Here is a 17,632-nt window from a genome sequence, read left to right on the forward strand (position 1 = left end):
GTATGCAAACTAATTTGTTAATGAAGTTCTACTCTTTGAATTTTGTTGCCAGATCAGCAACTTGTTGATGCTATAATTTCCATTCTGTTTGCAAGTTAGTAATTGATCATTGTTGCTGGAGAGTTTTCTTAATAGCACAATATTATTGAATCAAGAATGGCAACGTGTCGACTGAAATGGTACGTTTATATTTCAATTTTATGGCAGCAGATATGTCAATATATGACCTGCATATAGTTATATGGTTAATGTAGGGCAATGATATGTAGTGGTTGTGGTTTTACTCTCAGATTTCCAAACTTCTGATTCATTTGGGGAACAGATCTAATGGTGTGGCCCTGTTGATTGCTGTTTCTAATTCTTTTGCCCGACCATCATTTAATTCTAATCACATCTATAGCAATGAATCTTGTATGTGTATGATGAAAAATAGAAATGAAATCACAAGATGATGAATGATTTAATTGTGTTAGTATATGATTTGATAATGATTGACCAAAGTTGAAATACAGCCTCTTGCTCTGAGATCGCAACTCTTCTATTACTAAATGCCTAAGACTTCCAACCCAATGCACATTGGTGGAATTTTGATATTTTTGCTGTGCGTGTGATTTTATAACACACCAGCAAATTTCCCAACTCAGAAAATTGACGTGGAATGAAACAGTGTCATTCCACAAAACGAGAAAATGGACATTTTCTAACCCCCAAAGTTATTAGTTATAGGGATTTAAAGTGCAATTTATCCTAAATGTAATGGTTTGAATCACTTCGATGACTCAAATCTTTTAAAACAAGATTTACTGGTCCATGACTTAATATGTTGGACCACGACTCAAGCGCAGAAATATTGGATTCTTGAAAGTGTCACATTCTAGTTATTTATTTGCAATGAATACTTAGTAAGAGTCTATATATATATATCAGGAAAATGAAGAAGAAAACAGCTATATGTATTTCTGGCAAAGAAAATGACAGAACTCTCAATCATATCATTATAAAATCACCGACCATGATTTTCAACTAATATATGAGATAATTGTAATAAGTTGTAAATAACCTCAAACTTATTTACAACTTATATATATGGATCACTGTCCACTAATACTATTTTAACTATCATTCTCATCATCATCTCTCTTATTTTACCAATTTTGTCTTAATTCTCGTGCCATATTTTTACATATAAGAGAAATAATTAATGCAATATTGAATTTCTCATTAATGTTGACAGAATTATAATTTTTTGGTGGAAATATAAATAATTATTCTCAGAATTAAAACAAATAATGAATTTATTATAGGCCGCCAATATATGTGGAAATATATAATGAATAAACCCAAACCATTTTTTAAAACAAAATTACCTTTCATTTCTCTACTTCATCACACATAATAGCATACTTACAAAATAAATTCAAACTTACTCGTCACCAAGAATCTTGAATATATGTTTCGCCGTATATTTTATTATTATATCATTATTAATCGTGCCAGTGCCATGTCGTTGATGTAAGAAGAAATGCAATTTTGTAACATGAGTATGTAATGTAATGTGAAAATAGAAATATAGTGTATATGATTGGATATACCTAGATATAGCTAGAAAGGGTGGCCTCAACGAATATAGTTAATTAAAGCCAAAGGTGTAAGAATTCCATATAGTGGTCCTCGAAAGATGAAAAATGTGACCATATAGTCATAAAATTGGCTAGTTGTATTGGACCATATATGTATTCACACAATTAATTTGAAAGAAGATACCTTATCTTCTTCACCATATGAAAGCGACTAACTAATTAATGCACAATAGATATAATACTCTTATAATTTCTCTTTATTTTCCATGCATCACTTAATTAACTAATTATCTTTATTTTCTATGTACTAATACATTTTACCTTTCACTATACACCACTTTGTTTCTCAATCATAATTTGTAGTATAACTAACTAATTAGCCCTTTTTAATGATGAAGTTTTGTTTTGTTCGAGCAAGATTAGTCATCGAACTAACCTAAACCAATGAAACCAATTTTAATGATGCAACTCCAGCCATTGCCCCAATTTTCTAAATATGTGCAGATGCATAAGAAAAATTACTATAAACGCATTTATGTTTTTCTACATTTGCAATACATAACATCTAGAGCACAATTGTACACTGACAATGTATTGACAAACAAAAAAACACTTTGTCATCTTTTGCCAGCAATTGATAATAAGGACTAATGATAAATCTTGTGACAAAGCAAACCACTACATTATGTACTACATGTGTTACAGTGTTATAAAAAGTTAGTGCCTCAATTAAAGAATAAAGCAAATAAAATTTGGAGTCTAGTTAGTCAGAAATAAAAGAGGCCAAAAGCAAGAGGGCCTAGCAAAATTGAGCCACTCATCCAAAAAATTGATACACAGAGATGCATGTAACTAAGCTTGATGGAAATAACGATACATTCAATGAAATAAATGCTACCAAATTAATTAATTCAAACACAAGCTAGTCATCATACATATACATATTTGCATATATATAGTACTGTTTGTACTTAAAAAAATCTAGTCAATCTACACTTGCATGTGCAGACATTTATTTTTCTTCAACAATATAATAAAAATAGAACATGATTTTTTGAGGCGGTGGGCCCTACTCAATCAAATAACTATATAGGTAGAAAAAAAATATTTGAGAAATTTGAAATTTCATCCACCTTGAGCATCGTTCGGGTGAGACAAGCTGGCTGGAGGTTTCTTTGATGGCTGCTGACTGCTTTGTTGTTGTCTGTACATTTTGTTCAAGATTTCCATGTTTATAGACTGCTGCAACACATTAACACAAAATTTTATTATATGAAAATGGGTGGTTGGAATTATTTATCATATATCAGTTGGAGAAATTCAACAGTGTTAAATGCTTTTGGCCACATGAGTCAATGAAATACTGAAGGAAAAATTAATTTATGTACAGATGGTTCTACACTACTCTTTTCATTGAATTCATATGGCTATATGCCCATCTCATTCAGCAAGTACATGTCACATTAAGTTAAAACTGAATTGATAACAAAATTTAATTAGGGTTTCCTCAATTCTCAATTAGAACTTATTATTAATTTTTTGTTGTGAAATTAAAATTTACTACTATTAGAATATATGGAGAACATAGATGGAGTACATACTTGAGCAAGAAATGTGGTGTATGCTTCGTTGAAATTAGGCATGGGATTGGGGGCACTAGACGCGGCTGCATCAACGTTGGCTTTCAACGATGTTGGAGGAGGAACCATGGAAGGCATGGCGAATGGCGGTGGGGATACGAATTGAGTGGGTGTAGATGCATTCATAAGGGGAGGGAAGGAATGAGGCATGTTTCGAGTCAAATTATTGACATCAAACATGTTCATTCCCATCCCCATGCGTGCTAGCAACGACATCTGAAGTTGTTGCTGCATGCCTAAAGGCATCATCATTTGGGGCATGTTTCTTGCATTGCTCATCATGTGAACTTGTGCTTGAAGTTGCTTCAAGTATTCGATCACCTCATCCAGCATCGAAGCTTTATCCGTCTATATATAAATCAACATTATCAAGATTCATATTTCTTGAAATATGGAGTATAAAATTAATTTGGCAATAAAAATGCACCTTGCTTGCATTGGGCACCAACTTTTGGAGAGCCTTCATCTTCTCGTTGATTCTGTCTCTACGTCTCTGGAATAAGAAATGTCACATAATTAATACTCCTTACTTATAATAAGTAAAAAAAATGAATAAAACAAACATTTAAGTCTATTAGTATAATATATTAGCACATCAAGAAATAAGCAAATGACACTTGAAATTCTTTGATAATTTTAATTAAAAATTCCTGAAAATAACTCATAAATAATGATCTTAGGCAACCACATATATAGGTCACATGAAATTAAATAACGTGTTGGAGAGATTATAATTTATTAATACAAAATGCAACGCAATATATATAATATTCAATTTATATATTACCCTTTCGGAGAGATTATGTATGGCTGCAGCTCGACTTCGCCTCGCCGATGATTGAGAGCGGCAACTTTCCCCTTTGGTCACGCCTTGATTTTCCTGTTACATTTTCACCAATATTAATTAGCCACTACAAATATAATTTCACTCCTTACAAAGAAATAATGATGGTTTATTTTTTCCCCTCTAGCTAATGATTGAAAAGAATGTTGAGATCATTGCCTATTACATCTAATTCATAGTAGTATATATTTTCTTAATCAATAAAGAGGATATTTTCCTGAGTTTGTATTTAATTGCACATATACATTCATGCCAAGTTTGAATGTTGGTGGGAATTAATTGCTTATGTCTGTATTATTCTGACACTCTTTCCTGTCATCACTATCATATCATTGCTTGGATCAGATCTCCTTGTCAAGATCTTGAAGATTAATTAGGAGTATATTTGTTTAACAACTAAATTTAAGAACGTTTTATGTATGCATATTAATTTGTTTGTTTATTGTGGGTTGTGGCTATTAGCTCATGTTCATCGAATGTCTTATCAAGAACAATCAGGCATAAGTTTTGTTATAATTTATTCAAAAAAGTAATCAAAATGTGAAAATCCAAAAACCCTAATTTACGACCTAAGCCTAAAAATTATGAAATTAATCCATAGATGAAAGCAATTACCGAGCAATCTTGATAGAGAGAATCATCATCTTGGTGAATCCTAGGAGTCTTCAAACTCCTTGGAGATTCGAACGAATTCCACGTCATCATCGTCGTATCCGTCTCCCTACAGAAGTTAGCGCTGGCACTGGCGCAAGCGCTCTCCTCCACCGGAAAACCTCTAGTTTCGGATCTCACCCTTTTCCCGGTTTGCGAAGCTGAAGGCTGATGAGCCTGCATGGAGCTCCATTTCCCATCTTGATCCCATGAATATTGGTGGTTTAGTTGTTGTGTGGTTGTAGCTTGGTTGACAATGGATTCTAGGGTATGGTCGCCCCATGACTTTGTTGGATTCAATTCAAGCTCATGTAGCCCGAGTTGCCCATTTTCCCATGTTAGTTCCATCACATCTCTGTCTCTGTTGCACCTGATCGATTAACAAGACATTTGAGTGGATGGTTGCATTCAGATTTTGATTACTTAATAATGACAAACTCTCCATAGTGGATAACTGAAAAACTTTATACAAATGTACTAAAGAGAGAGGAAAAAGAACCTGGAAATGGAACTCATGATGATAAATCATAAGGATTCTTATCAAGAATCAGATATAGGAAGGTAGTGGTATATATATTGCAATGGTAGGGAGAGAGAGAGAAGAGAGGGGAAGGAATATTGGGAATTAGGATAAGAGAGCATATAAGATTTAGCTAGATTGCACGTGAGAGGATCTGTTCCTCTCTTCTCCATCTACCTCTAAATTTGCTTTTCTCCATCTACCTTTGCTCTCTCTCTCCAAATGAATTGGAGCGTTGAAAATTTATCTATTTCACACACACAATAAAATATGTATTTATTTGTAAAATTGATGATTGGTCCCCTGTAGATATGTCCACTTCAAAATGATAGAGATTTCAAAGAAACAGGACATGTGGTGGCAAGGAAAGTTCAACAGGATAAGTTTTTGGAACTGTCAGTCACCACCTCACTACATCTTTAATTTATGTTGTTTTGAAGTTTTATATCATGGCACAGCCACATCTCATCTTGCTAGCTAGATTAATGAGCTGCTTTACATTTTTTGTAATACTATTAAAATCATTTTGAGTTCATAGATTGTAATATTTGACTGATTCAGCGTTTGTTTAACAAATTCAGTCTTGGATTTAATTTGAATTCATACATTTTCCCACCAGATCCATACATCACGTTTCATAATTCTTATTTGAGTGATTTATCGTTTTTTTCTGAATTATTTCATTTTTTTTTATTATACGTGTAATTTTTTATTTTAATTATGTATTATTCAAAACTTTAATAAAATATTGAGTCGCTTGAATAAGTCAAATGATTAGTCAGTGATAAGATTGTGTGTATTTTGGATACGATGTAAGTACTTTTTTTCGGAAGAAAAGGTAGATCCGAACAAAATCGATAAAACGGTAAAAATGCTATTGAATGGATATGGAAATGAATTCCACTTAGGTTGTTGCATATAGGCCCCGTGTAGTAGGTATACAGTACTGGCACATTAGGTTTAGACTCTGTCCTAGTAATAATTTCCCCTAATCAATCAAAATTTGTAATTATATATCATATACCTATACATAAACTATGTGAACAATCATTCTTTGCAGGATGTGGACATTGTGTTTATCCCCTAGCCATTGAAGACTCCAACTTCTCGTTGGGTTCACAAAACTTCAGTCTATTTATGAAAATGATAGACTATATATAAATATTTTCATTCTTTTCCCTTGTTTCGTAGAATGGATAATTTTTTAGGAATATAGGGAAAAAGTTCGGATAGTTCATTTTTCACTTTTACACTCTAGTTCATGATAATGTTATCATGGTGTGATTGGATAATATTTTTCCATGTTTTTTTATTCTAGACAGCATATGATACAAGAAATAGTGATGAAGTTTTTTTATTTTTTATTATAAATTCGCAACGGAAGGTGACCTAACATAAACTCTTTACACACTTATTTATCCCCAAAAATATAGGACATTATTATACACTTATTACTACGTTCCATTTGCCTAAAAACTGTTCATAAAATGTGTGGTAGTACAAATATATTAGGGAAACTGATGTTGATTTGTCATTCAAACATATTCTAGTCCTCTTCTCTGCTATATACAAAACACTCTTTACAAAAAAATTTAAATATATAAATTGTGGAAGGTGTAATGTGTAACGTATCAATGGCATATGGAAGCATGTTATGTATCTAATTAATTATCATAACATTATAATTTAATGGAGTATATAAAACTACGCCATTAAATTATTTTTAACTGAATCATATTCGTTCTTGAAATACTGATCTAGTGTGTGTGTGTGGTGGTGATGATGATGCTGGTGGTTCATGCATCAACTGAGTTGGCATCCTAGCTTGGAACATATAATAAATGAATGAATGGAGTTACATGATTGAAGTGGAATTATAGAAGAGTGTAATTGAAAAGCCCAACTGATTTTCCACCATATTTGTTATGGAGGAATATAGGGAGTTAATTTAGATTGAAAATTTTCGCAAAATTTGTACTAATTAAAAGTTAAATGAAAATCCATGTCATCTTTCAAAAATGATCATAACTTCATATGTTTAGAGCATGGTATATAACTTTTTTTAGAAAAAAAAATACTACTCCCGTGTTATTCTTGATAACTTGGACAACACAATAGAATTGAGTGGTGCTCCAAATTAATTCATGAATATTAACTTGACCTTTTGTGATAGGGCAATATGATTTTTAATTGCCCACATTGTTATGGAATGAAAGTTCAATGATTAACCTAATGTCACATCAACTTCTACATAAAATTGTTTGTTTTCATTTAATGGCTTCTTTATATTCAGTTGGTGTCAGGCACCACATCATATTAATATGTAACAATATCAGCCATGAATTCATGTGTCCTGTAAAATTGATGGATGTGCTCTTCCCAATAAATATCGTTCTCCTTCAAAATTTCAATTAGATAAAGAAATTATCATGATAAAATTAATAGCACGCATTTTCCAAAAAGATTACTCCTATTAGAGCATCTCCAATGGCATTATGTCAGTCATAGGTCAGCCACAATCTAGCTACTCTCTCTCTCTGCCATGTTATCAGCACTAAAATTCCACCTGCCACATCATCATTTTAAGCAAATAGGCTAGCCTAAGGCTAGCCACAGGCTAGCCGCAATAAAAATAATTCAAAAACAACTACATTTACGGAATTAAATTTGCGATAAATTACGGAATTAAATTTACGAGACATATACGGGAAAATTCATTCATTTATTTAAAAAAAAGTACATTCATGTAAAAAATAAATTACATAATCAAGTAAAAAACTATCGCCGTGCAGTCTTCCGTGCCCACAACTATTCAATTATATCCTTTTGGAGTTGAATATGAGCATTCACTTGACGCATGTCTGCATGTGCCTGGAGGTGGCCAGCTTCATCGAGAGGTACCCCACGTCGTACGTTAGCGGTGGCCGTTCCGTGGCTCGGACCGGCTTCATCGTTATTGGCCCAATTAGTCAGTTGTACGCCTTCGACTCGATGATCATGTTGTGCAAGAAAATGCAGGCGTGCCGCTACTGGAGATGGTCTTAGTTACTTTTACTTCTTAAATCTATATATGATATCAATTCTGAAAACAAAAATTGGAGTATGAGATAACCTTTATATATACTACTATCACGTGGGGATTATTTGTGGGAGCAAATAATATGGAGACTATCCTCTTCCTGTTGCTAATTAATTAATCGGCCGACACTTGTAAATATATAATATGAATAGTGTAGGAGAATTTTACATTTATACAAGAAAGCTGATGAGACAGGGGCTGGATTGTCTTGCACAATTCCTCAACATAACAATGTTTAAAGACTTGTTCCTTGTCTGAGGTTTTTGGCCTTGCAGAGGTTGTAACAGCCAATATTATTGTGTTTTCAAGTGTTCCCTTTAGCATATAAACAGTTATGAGTTTTCGAAGAGATCAAACACACCATGTTCTTACTTTTGCACGCGCAACATCTCTCTCTCAAAGCTTTTATAAGAGCATGGTGCTTTTACATGCTATGAGTACATCGTTTTATTTCTAGGGACAATATAGCAATCTAAGAGCACCAGTCAAGCCGATGTAATTCTCTGGTGAAAAGAGGATTTCATTGACTCAATTTACAACTAATTTTGTTTATTTTGTTAATTGTTTGTAATAGCTTAAATGCCACCTAGACTTGATTTTTTCTTACTCGTACTTGTTTTTTGAATAATAGTGGAACATAGGTGAGACAAATGATTCGAACGACCCACATAATTTGTAAAAAGAAGTTGTAGATAAAGAAATGCAACATGAGTAATGTGCATATTCCTTTGCAACTTCATTTTTTTTCATTTATTTTTTCTGTTGGTTCTACTTTGTATTGATACTCACTCCATTATTAAACTTTTCTCCTAAAAGAAAGTTGGTTCCAGCAAGAGCATGGTAGCAAGGTCCCTCGTATCTTTTTATTGGGATTCAACAGAAATCGAGTGAATCTTTGCTTGGTTTGATCCATATATCGATAAGGTAAAGATTTGGATGTAGAAAAGTACTTCCACCCCATCCATACAATTACAAAGAAAGAGTGGTCCTCAATCCAAAGTTTATGTGCATATAATTTTTGATTAAATTCCATATTTATCATCACATAATTGAAGTGTAATATACTATGTTTCCATGTCCCCTTAAATAATTAGTTCTTCCCTAAATTCCATAGTTTTGCATCACCTCATTTATAAGCTGCAGCTCTCTAGATAATAAAGTTCCTTTCAAAATAGGGACACAAAATTTATTAGTAGATGCCAAATCACATTTTCTTTAAACCCATTAGAGATAGTTGTGACTATAAATGATACTCCCTCGTGCCTTATTAAAGATGACCACATTTTTTTTTTTATCTCATTAAATATGTCCACGGTCTAATTTAAAAATAAACTTACTCTTATCTTTTCATTAAAATATTTAATTATATTTTCACTCTACTTTATCATACTCAATATAAATTCTCATGTCATTCAAGAATGTGATCATTTTGAATGAGAGGGCCACTGGACTGGGATATTGGAATCACAAAATAATTTGATGAAACGTCAATTGCATTTTTGCAAGTAATACACAAGCTAGCTTCTGGTCCTGGATTATGAATAGAAATAAACCATTGTTAATACTAATATAGGGATTATGAATAGAAATAAACCATTGTAATTTGTAAATACTAATAAAGAATGATACACATTCTTTATTTAAAACATTATTGAATAATACAATTTCCCTTCCTAATTTTTACTGTTCATATCAGCTCAACAATCCACCTTATATATCCATTTGTGGAAACCATGTAGTCGAAAAAAATTCCAACTCTGTTTTTGGATATAAAATAAAATAAAATCTCTCTTTACAATCAACACTATGAAATACTACTACTAGTCAAATTCAAAGACCCATTAAGTATGGGTAGGCCCATTAAGAAAACCGGCCCAATAAGACCGCCGTTCATATCTCTAAAACCCTAACCCCTTCCAACTTGTATAAATAACCAATCACTCACCGCAATCTAATGCATCCACCTCCGTTGTTTCTGTTCTTCAATTAATTTGTTTTTCTTTTTATTTTTCTGGCGATGATGCTAATTCAAAGGCTTGTTTCTCAAAACATTCGCAGTGGCCGCCTAATGCTTTCGCCTTCGCCAGGCTTGAGAGCATATGCAGCTTTATTCCTTCCTTGGATGTCTGAGCCAATTCCTCTTTTTAATTTTCAAAATTGATTTCAATGCCTAAATTGCAAACCCTTGGTTTTCAATTGGTGGATCAATGGGTCTATCATTAGGCCAAATTGAGCCCTATGTCGTGTATACTCATTCCTGTATATGTGACTCTACCTTTAGCTCCGAATTCGTCCTCTTTTGTACGGGATTTTCGGTGACGAGGTAGATACATTTTTATGCTAGTTTGTGTTTTCATATCTGGTTGTGGCATGACACGAATGATGAAAAAATCAGACGGATTCCCAATGAGATTTCGATCTGTGATCACTACCAGCTACTTCTGACGTGTCTTTGCCGTTTATCTTTCTTGTTTTCTATACTTTTGATTTGAATTTGAAGAAATGTTGTAGCCGGTGATGCATGATTATATTTGCTACTCTTGATGGGATTGAATCCCATCTGATGATTCTTTATCCACCAAGATCTCTGAGGCTTTCACAAATGTCATTTTAATTTCGTTTACTCAAATGCTAGTAGTATGTGGGTCATTGTTTTCTCAAACATTCATCTGAATATCTAATCTAACACAATTGAGATACAGTTAATACACTGACACTAAAATTATTGATGCTCTTTATGATCCCATTATAATCCATGACAATCTTGATTGCAGGTTTTTCTGCTCCTATTGTCACTGATTTGGCTATTACATTTGAATTTTATAAGTATAATTTAAAATTTGGAGTATATAAACATGAAAATATTTTAATTAAAGTAAATTGATATAGCAACAATTTTATATTGAGAGAGATTTTAAAATTTTATTAAAAGATATGGACCTTTCAAGTGATATAATATTTTTTGTCATGTTCTATGATTTTGCTATATCAATTGTAATCTTGATGCTTGACTATTATAATTGCAAAAAGATGAAAAGTTGTAATTTTGTAATATATAAAGTTGTCGGAATGAATAAAAGGCATTTAAAGAATAGTTATGGTAGAAGAAATGGCCATGTTGAAAACCAGAACATCTAATTGTAAAGAGTGTTTGGTCCGTTAGGGATTAATCTTTTATCGATACTGTGTCCTAGCAACTTGGGACATGTAAACCTTGATACGGACCTAACGTTCTAAACCTTCAAAAAGATTCTAACCGGTCACAAAATTTCATGTATGGAATGATTTCATGGTTGAATTTGCTACAAATAATAGGTTGGAACTGAAATTCAACATATTTTAAATTTGATTTAATCTGCAACAAGGGTGAAATGTGGAGTTTTTGAAGCAACTGCTATAGACACCATTTTCAAAGAAGAAGAAAGTACAGAAAGAGGTGAAGTAACTCAAGTTGCAGAATAATTTTCTGTTTTGTTGTACACGGAGTATATACTATACTATACTCTAAAGCAGCAAGGAAAATGCCTAAAATTTTAAAATCATGGAGTAGTACAAAGCAGCAAGCAACGGGATCCTACTTCCCAAGCAAACGCCGAGTGCGCTGATTAGCACCTTTCACTCGGAAAACCAGCTCATCTACATCATCTTCGGTGCGTTCCAATGCTGGGTTTTGCCTGTTTTGAGGTAAAAACAATGAATGTGATCAATCAGTAGATAAAAGAATCTTCGTCGTGTTGAGACAAATATGGGAAAGATGAGGGGTTCATGAGAATAGGAGGGAGCACTGACTTTTCAAGCTCTGATCCCATGTCAATAGCCATATTCTTTAGCTCCCCCAAGATGTTACTTAGATCTACGAGGGCGTCGTCTTGTTTCCCTTTTTCAACCTGTCATAGTTCCGTGTAATTGTAATAAGTTGTGTGTACATGAGCACGACCACGTAGCAGAATGAATAAACTGTAGATATAACGAGATACGCCTAGTTTTACATCTAGTATATATGTATTCCTATATGCAAATCATAAATCTCAACATCAGTGTGTAAAGCGCATGACTGCATATATATATATATATTTCAGTCTCAGCTTTTTTCTATTACAGTAAACTCAAAATATTGCATACCTCAACTTTCTGGAAGGCATCTGTGGGTTCGACTAGTGGTTTACGTGCATTTGATGATCTTTCCTTAGAGGCCGAAGACAAGCCAAGCCTTTCCCTCTGCTCCAAATGATTGCCCTTCCTATGCACCGGATCACCTACAGAAGTTTTAAACCATAAATCACAGCAAAAATTGCTGGGCAAAGGCCTGCAATGTGGCAGCGACTTATTTAAAGCTAAAGACGGCCCTTGGAGGGAGAAAATCGACCAGTTACCTCTACTGATCACAGGGCCTTTTATTGCATGATTCTTCTTCGGCTTCCATGTCTTAGAGAACATGCCCCCAAGACTTCCCAAAAGCTTCTCCCCCTGAATATAAACCATGGTTTGAAACATTAGATACAAAGAAAGAAAAAGATGCAGCGCATCGTCTGGACTGAACAGCATAAACAACACCATATTCACACCCCCCCCCCCCCCCCAACACACCCACACAAAAAAGGTAGAAGGATAGGAATACTTTTGAAATCTTTAGGCATCAAGAGGAAAAATGAAGCAGGTAATGTGAGGCACGAGTTTGTAAGGAAAAAGGAAATGAAAGCTTGTAACCAAAATCTAGCAGGAAGAGATTTCAAGGTAAACATTAGCAGACCAATGGTATTACGAGATAGATTATAAAAAGGTTAAGCCTCTTCAGCAGCAGCAACTCTACCAGCAGATATTAGAGGTAATATTAGATACTCATGTTCTCGTGAAAACTATAAAGCTCGAAAAATCCACAAACACTGTATGAGTTATCACTAGTAATCCCCTCATATATATATAAAACAGAAAAACCCAATAGCCTCTAACTCTCCTGGTCAAAGATAATATGAATCGAATATGTTGATGCATTAACAGATTATGAGCAGAAAACGTGGGGAACATACCCTACTAAGGTCATGCTCTATGTCGGCAGCAGTCGCGTGAGTTCTGGTAATTTGCTCTCCCTGTTGATGCAGCATAACCAAAGTATTGGTGGCTTCTCCTCGCATGTCCTCTGCAATCTTAAGGCAATTGTTGACAGATTTAGTCGTATCTTCAGCCTTATATACTGCATAATTTTCAAGTTCCTCTACAGTCTGGCTCTCTAATCCTCCAGAGTCGCGGAAATCATTCTTGTATTTGTTCCTTGAGGAATTGAAGAAACTCTGAGATGATGAGGTTCCTCTAACATCATCACCATCATCATCAAAGGGGTTTGAATTGAAGTTTGGTGTAACCAGAGCAGGTTCTGATGATGTTCTTGTAGAACCTTTAACGGATTTCAACTCGTCGGTGGATTCGAATGGATTCGTTTTATGATTAGGGAAGTCAGAGGGGTCAGCTGACTTGTGCCTTGAAAGCCTATGCAAGGGAAACTTCTTGTGACCGAACATTTTGATATTTTTATCCTAATTAGGCTAAACTTTGATCAGCGAAAGAATCGAGTGGAGTTTATTAAGGACCTGAAAGCACAAAAAAGAGAAACAAATTGTATGGAATCATATGAGCATGTCTGTTTTTGACAAGTATATCTACAAGCCTACAAGAAAAAAGTAAGCAAAAGCAAGACAGTCCAAAATACATATATGATATAACAGAACATGATATGAAGCAATATAGTAAAAGGTAAAAGCAACATAAATCGAAAATGCTTATAACAGAACATGATATCAAACAAAATAAGAGGGGAAGAGAGAGATCAAACAGCAAAAAGATACTAAACTGAAGAACCATACAAATTCATTGGGATGATATTCTATTTACAAAAATTCAATACCATCACACAATATATTTATGTAATATATATCCAAGAAAACAACCTTCACTTTATTCCATCGACAATTGAACCAATATTATAAGGCAACACTAAAATGCAAATGCCTCAAAATTGTTAAGCAACAAAAGCATGGCTCTTCACCAAACGCAATCCATTGAAGAAAAGTTGATCAATAAAGTTATACCATAACAAAGAAAAGCTCTTAAAATATTTTCCAAGAAAATTTGGAAGTCCACAAAATATTTTCTAGAACAACTCTTTTCTTCTCCTAAGAGTCTAAGAAAAGTCCAAGACTTTGACTAGCCAAAACTCACAAAGAATGAATCCATGTAATTCAACAAACAAGATGCAAAACTTGAAAAACAGAAATGTCACATCATCTCCTTCGGAAACACACACACACATCCATCCAAATTCCAAACTGGTGGAGTAATTAGAACTGGCTCAGAATCTATTTAATTATTGTAAAATATGAGAAACCTGAAGTTCAATTCAGAAATTGTGCAAATTAAGAAAGCTATGGAGTGAGTACCTGAAATTCTAAGAAAATTTGGGGATAATCTTGCGGCAGATTATAAGAAATAGTTCTGGTTCCTGAGAAAGGCGAACAATGTGGAGAGAAAAAATCTTGAGGGGGAGCTAGAGAAAAAAAAAATGAGGATCAATTGTGAAGTGGATTCAGTTCGCAAACACGATCAACACGTATATTTAATGGAAATGGCATGACGAAGCAGAAACTGTCAAGAAATTGCAGCTCGTGGAAATATTCAAAACTCGGTTATGGCTCTTTTTTCTATTCCCAATTTATTTCAAAGAAATCCTTGCCCGCTATTTATTTTCACGTCATTATATTTTGCCAGTTTCAACAAAGGTACCCTTGATTACAAGAAATTTGCATTTTTGAAAGTGTTGAAATATATTTTTGCCCCCTAAATTACTGAAAGATTATAATATAGCATGTAACTTGTATTTTTAATTATTAATGTGGTTGGTGCATTGTATTATCACAATTCAAACCTAACTATAACCGTAAACACCAAACAACAGCTACAAGTGCCTACAACGTTTACTTATGGATGTCTAAGATGGACGTCTTGTGCCTTATTTTATAAAGAAAAGCTAATTGAATTACTTTTATAGTTTTATTTAAATAGTCTAAGAGCATCTGCTGGGGTGCTCTTGACACCGTGCCGTCGGCGTAGCGAGACCCCTGATCGCCGTTGTGCTCTTGCTGACGGTATGGTCGTGCTCGATAGCAAGAGCACTGTCGTGCCGAAGAGCACGCCTACGTGGCGCCTCCTAATTGGGCTCGTTTTTATTCCGTTAATTTTTTCTTTTTTTAAAATTTATAAAAATTCAATATAATCCGGAAAAATGAAAAAAAAAATCGGATTCCCAAAAATATAGCCATTTTAGCATTTTTTTCAATTTTTTTTATTTTTTATTTTTTAAAATATCTCCCAAACTCATCTATAAATATCCACATACATCATCCATTCTTTACATCAAATTATCTCTCATTCATACTTCAATTTTTTTTTATTATGAATTTAGTTATGTAATTTTTAATTTTTAGGATTTTAATTATGTAATTTTTAATTTTTTAGTAATTTGTAATAGTGTTTCGGATATTTTTAATGCATTTTAATATTGTAGAAATATTTTTAATAATTAAAGTATTTAAATTGAATAATAGAATGGTGGGACACTTGAACATGACGATTAGAAAATTAAAAATAAATAAAGGTGAGTTTGGACCTAAATAAATGTGAGTTTGGGCCTATATCCGTACTCTTGGCAGGAGCATGGCCGTGGATACTAGGGGTGGCAAATCGTGCGTGTCGGGTCGTTATCGTGTCGACACAATAACGACACGAACACGATAACAACAAACACGAACACGACCCGTTAAGAAAACCTCAAACACGAACACGAACACGACCCGCTACCCTCAACACGAACACGACACGAACACGACACGAACCCATTAACGACACGAACACGACACGAACCCATTAATGACACGAAAATAAGTATTGAAAAATGAAAATAATAAGAATAATTATATTAAAATATTATGTGTTAATAAGAATAATAATATTAAAATATTATGTGTTAACGGATAACACGAACACGACACGAACCCGACACGAACACGCATTGTTAACGGATAACACGAACCCGACACGAACACGACACGAACACGACACGAAATTTTTGTGTCCTTAATGGGTCGACCCGATAAGGACACGAACACGATAAGCTCTGACCCAAACCCATTAATTTCGTGCCGGTTCGTGTCGTGTTATCGTGTCGTGTCAAAAATTGCCAGCCCTAGTGGATACTCCAAGATTTTGAAAAAATGTATTATATTTGGCTAATTGCCATATGTCATCAAAACGAATTTAATTTATTTTTGAATACACGCTTTATTCAAGCCTAAAAATAGTTATTGTATCTACAAGTATATAAACATGGAATTGTGGAACATCCTTTAGGAAAATATTTTATGTGATGTCAAAAAAGGAAAACAGTAGTATTACTTTATTTTGTTGATTCGTTTTTACTTTTTATTGATTTGTTGGCTTGCAATTGCCACTTGCTTAGGGACAAAAAGGATACTATAACGAAAATTTCGGAAGGGGTTAATATAACATAACTACAAGCAGAAGGATTCAATTGTAAATAAACTAAAATTAGAGCGCGTTGGAGTAATAGTCAGCAGCCATTAGCAAGTCTATGGCAATAAATTACACAAACGAAATTCATTCGCTTCCATGACCAAGACATTGGCTGAGAAACATTTCATTCATGTACAAATACATATGAAAAATAAATCATATAAATCATTTTGCTTTAATAGTTTTCATTCAACCAATATTGCTTCCGAGACTTAGAAAATTGTTCACCAGGTATATACTTTTTAACTTAAAAATTTATGACCAACATTTTAATAAGTCAAAATATTTTTTTTATATATACAGTATTTGAACTCATATTTATAACTCTTTGATCATGATTTCAATATGACTATATGTTAAATTTTAACGTCATGATATGTAACTCTTTTTGTTTTCTAATTAGCAAATTGAAAGAATTCTTAACATAGGATCAAGCGTACAAAATACGATCCAATTCATATCTATTACATACCCCTACTATTAGCACAATAATATATATACATCAATTAAACTTGGTAAATTAAAGCTCTAGAATTTGTAGACTTATTACATTAATTAGGAGGAAGGGAGTCAAAGGTGGCCGGCTTCTAGACTGCAGGCAAGATCAGCAAGTTCTTCAAAATACATAAACATCGAATAAAATAATGTACATTTAATTCTACATACATTTTGGTTGGCATATGGTAAGTTAAACAGGTATACTTGAAAAATAAACCATTAGAAATAGTAATCAAAACT

General features: G+C 33.5%; 2 protein-coding genes and 3 non-coding genes across 6 annotated transcripts; 3 read left to right on the top strand and 2 right to left on the bottom strand.

Moving 5' to 3' along the window:
• Nucleotides 1-2,463: 2,463 nt before the first annotated feature.
• LOC125188451 (transcription factor PIF7-like) lies at nucleotides 2,464-5,460 on the bottom strand. 2 transcript variants are annotated; one of them, XM_048085300.1, is made up of 6 exons: nucleotides 5,215-5,460; nucleotides 4,680-5,085; nucleotides 4,008-4,100; nucleotides 3,648-3,713; nucleotides 3,182-3,568; nucleotides 2,464-2,819 (listed from the first exon to the last, which is right to left on the bottom strand). In XM_048085300.1, exons 1-6 carry the CDS (start codon nucleotides 5,229-5,231, stop codon nucleotides 2,706-2,708), a joined length of 1,083 nt encoding a protein of 360 aa, XP_047941257.1. In that variant the 5' UTR covers nucleotides 5,232-5,460; the 3' UTR covers nucleotides 2,464-2,705. The 2 variants fall into 2 exon arrangements, with proteins under 2 accessions (XP_047941257.1, XP_047941256.1); XM_048085299.1 differs by having other exon boundaries at nucleotides 2,464-2,822; nucleotides 5,215-5,459.
• Nucleotides 5,461-10,326: 4,866 nt separating this feature from the next.
• Nucleotides 10,327-10,448, top strand: LOC125191478. Its single transcript, XR_007171157.1, has one exon. It is a non-coding gene; the product is annotated as a small nucleolar RNA SNORD14 (small nucleolar RNA).
• A 239-nt stretch (nucleotides 10,449-10,687) lies between these two features.
• On the top strand, nucleotides 10,688-10,764 carry LOC125191420. Its single transcript, XR_007171105.1, has one exon. It is a non-coding gene; the product is annotated as a small nucleolar RNA R12 (small nucleolar RNA).
• A 59-nt stretch (nucleotides 10,765-10,823) lies between these two features.
• Nucleotides 10,824-10,909, top strand: LOC125191499. Its single transcript, XR_007171173.1, has one exon. It is a non-coding gene; the product is annotated as a small nucleolar RNA SNORD24 (small nucleolar RNA).
• A 767-nt stretch (nucleotides 10,910-11,676) lies between these two features.
• On the bottom strand, nucleotides 11,677-14,966 carry LOC125188452 (SNAP25 homologous protein SNAP33). Its single transcript, XM_048085301.1, has 6 exons — nucleotides 14,746-14,966; nucleotides 13,342-13,899; nucleotides 12,688-12,781; nucleotides 12,437-12,570; nucleotides 12,104-12,201; nucleotides 11,677-11,988 (listed from the first exon to the last, which is right to left on the bottom strand). Exons 2-6 carry the CDS (start codon nucleotides 13,828-13,830, stop codon nucleotides 11,889-11,891), a joined length of 915 nt encoding a protein of 304 aa, XP_047941258.1. The 5' UTR covers nucleotides 13,831-13,899; nucleotides 14,746-14,966; the 3' UTR covers nucleotides 11,677-11,888.
• Nucleotides 14,967-17,632: the final 2,666 nt, after the last annotated feature.

The sequence above is a fragment of the Salvia hispanica genome, chromosome 5 (assembly GCF_023119035.1).
Source record: "Salvia hispanica cultivar TCC Black 2014 chromosome 5, UniMelb_Shisp_WGS_1.0, whole genome shotgun sequence".
NCBI lineage: Eukaryota > Viridiplantae > Streptophyta > Magnoliopsida > Lamiales > Lamiaceae > Salvia > Salvia hispanica.

Coding starts and splice junctions, on each gene's coding strand:
- LOC125188452 (XM_048085301.1), bottom strand. CDS start 13,830: ATGTTCGGTCACAAGAAGTTTCCCTTGCATAGGCTTTCAAGGCACAAG. Junction 12,782..13,341: donor TAGAGCATGACCTTAGTAGG/GTATGTTCCCCA, acceptor GTTTATATTCAG/GGGGAGAAGCTTTTGGGAAG. Junction 12,571..12,687: donor AGGCCCTGTGATCAGTAGAG/GTAACTGGTCGA, acceptor AAACTTCTGTAG/GTGATCCGGTGCATAGGAAG.
- LOC125188451 (XM_048085299.1), bottom strand. Junction 4,101..4,679: donor CTCTCTATCAAGATTGCTCG/GTAATTGCTTTC, acceptor AAAATGTAACAG/GAAAATCAAGGCGTGACCAA. Junction 3,569..3,647: donor TGGTGCCCAATGCAAGCAAG/GTGCATTTTTAT, acceptor ATTTATATATAG/ACGGATAAAGCTTCGATGCT.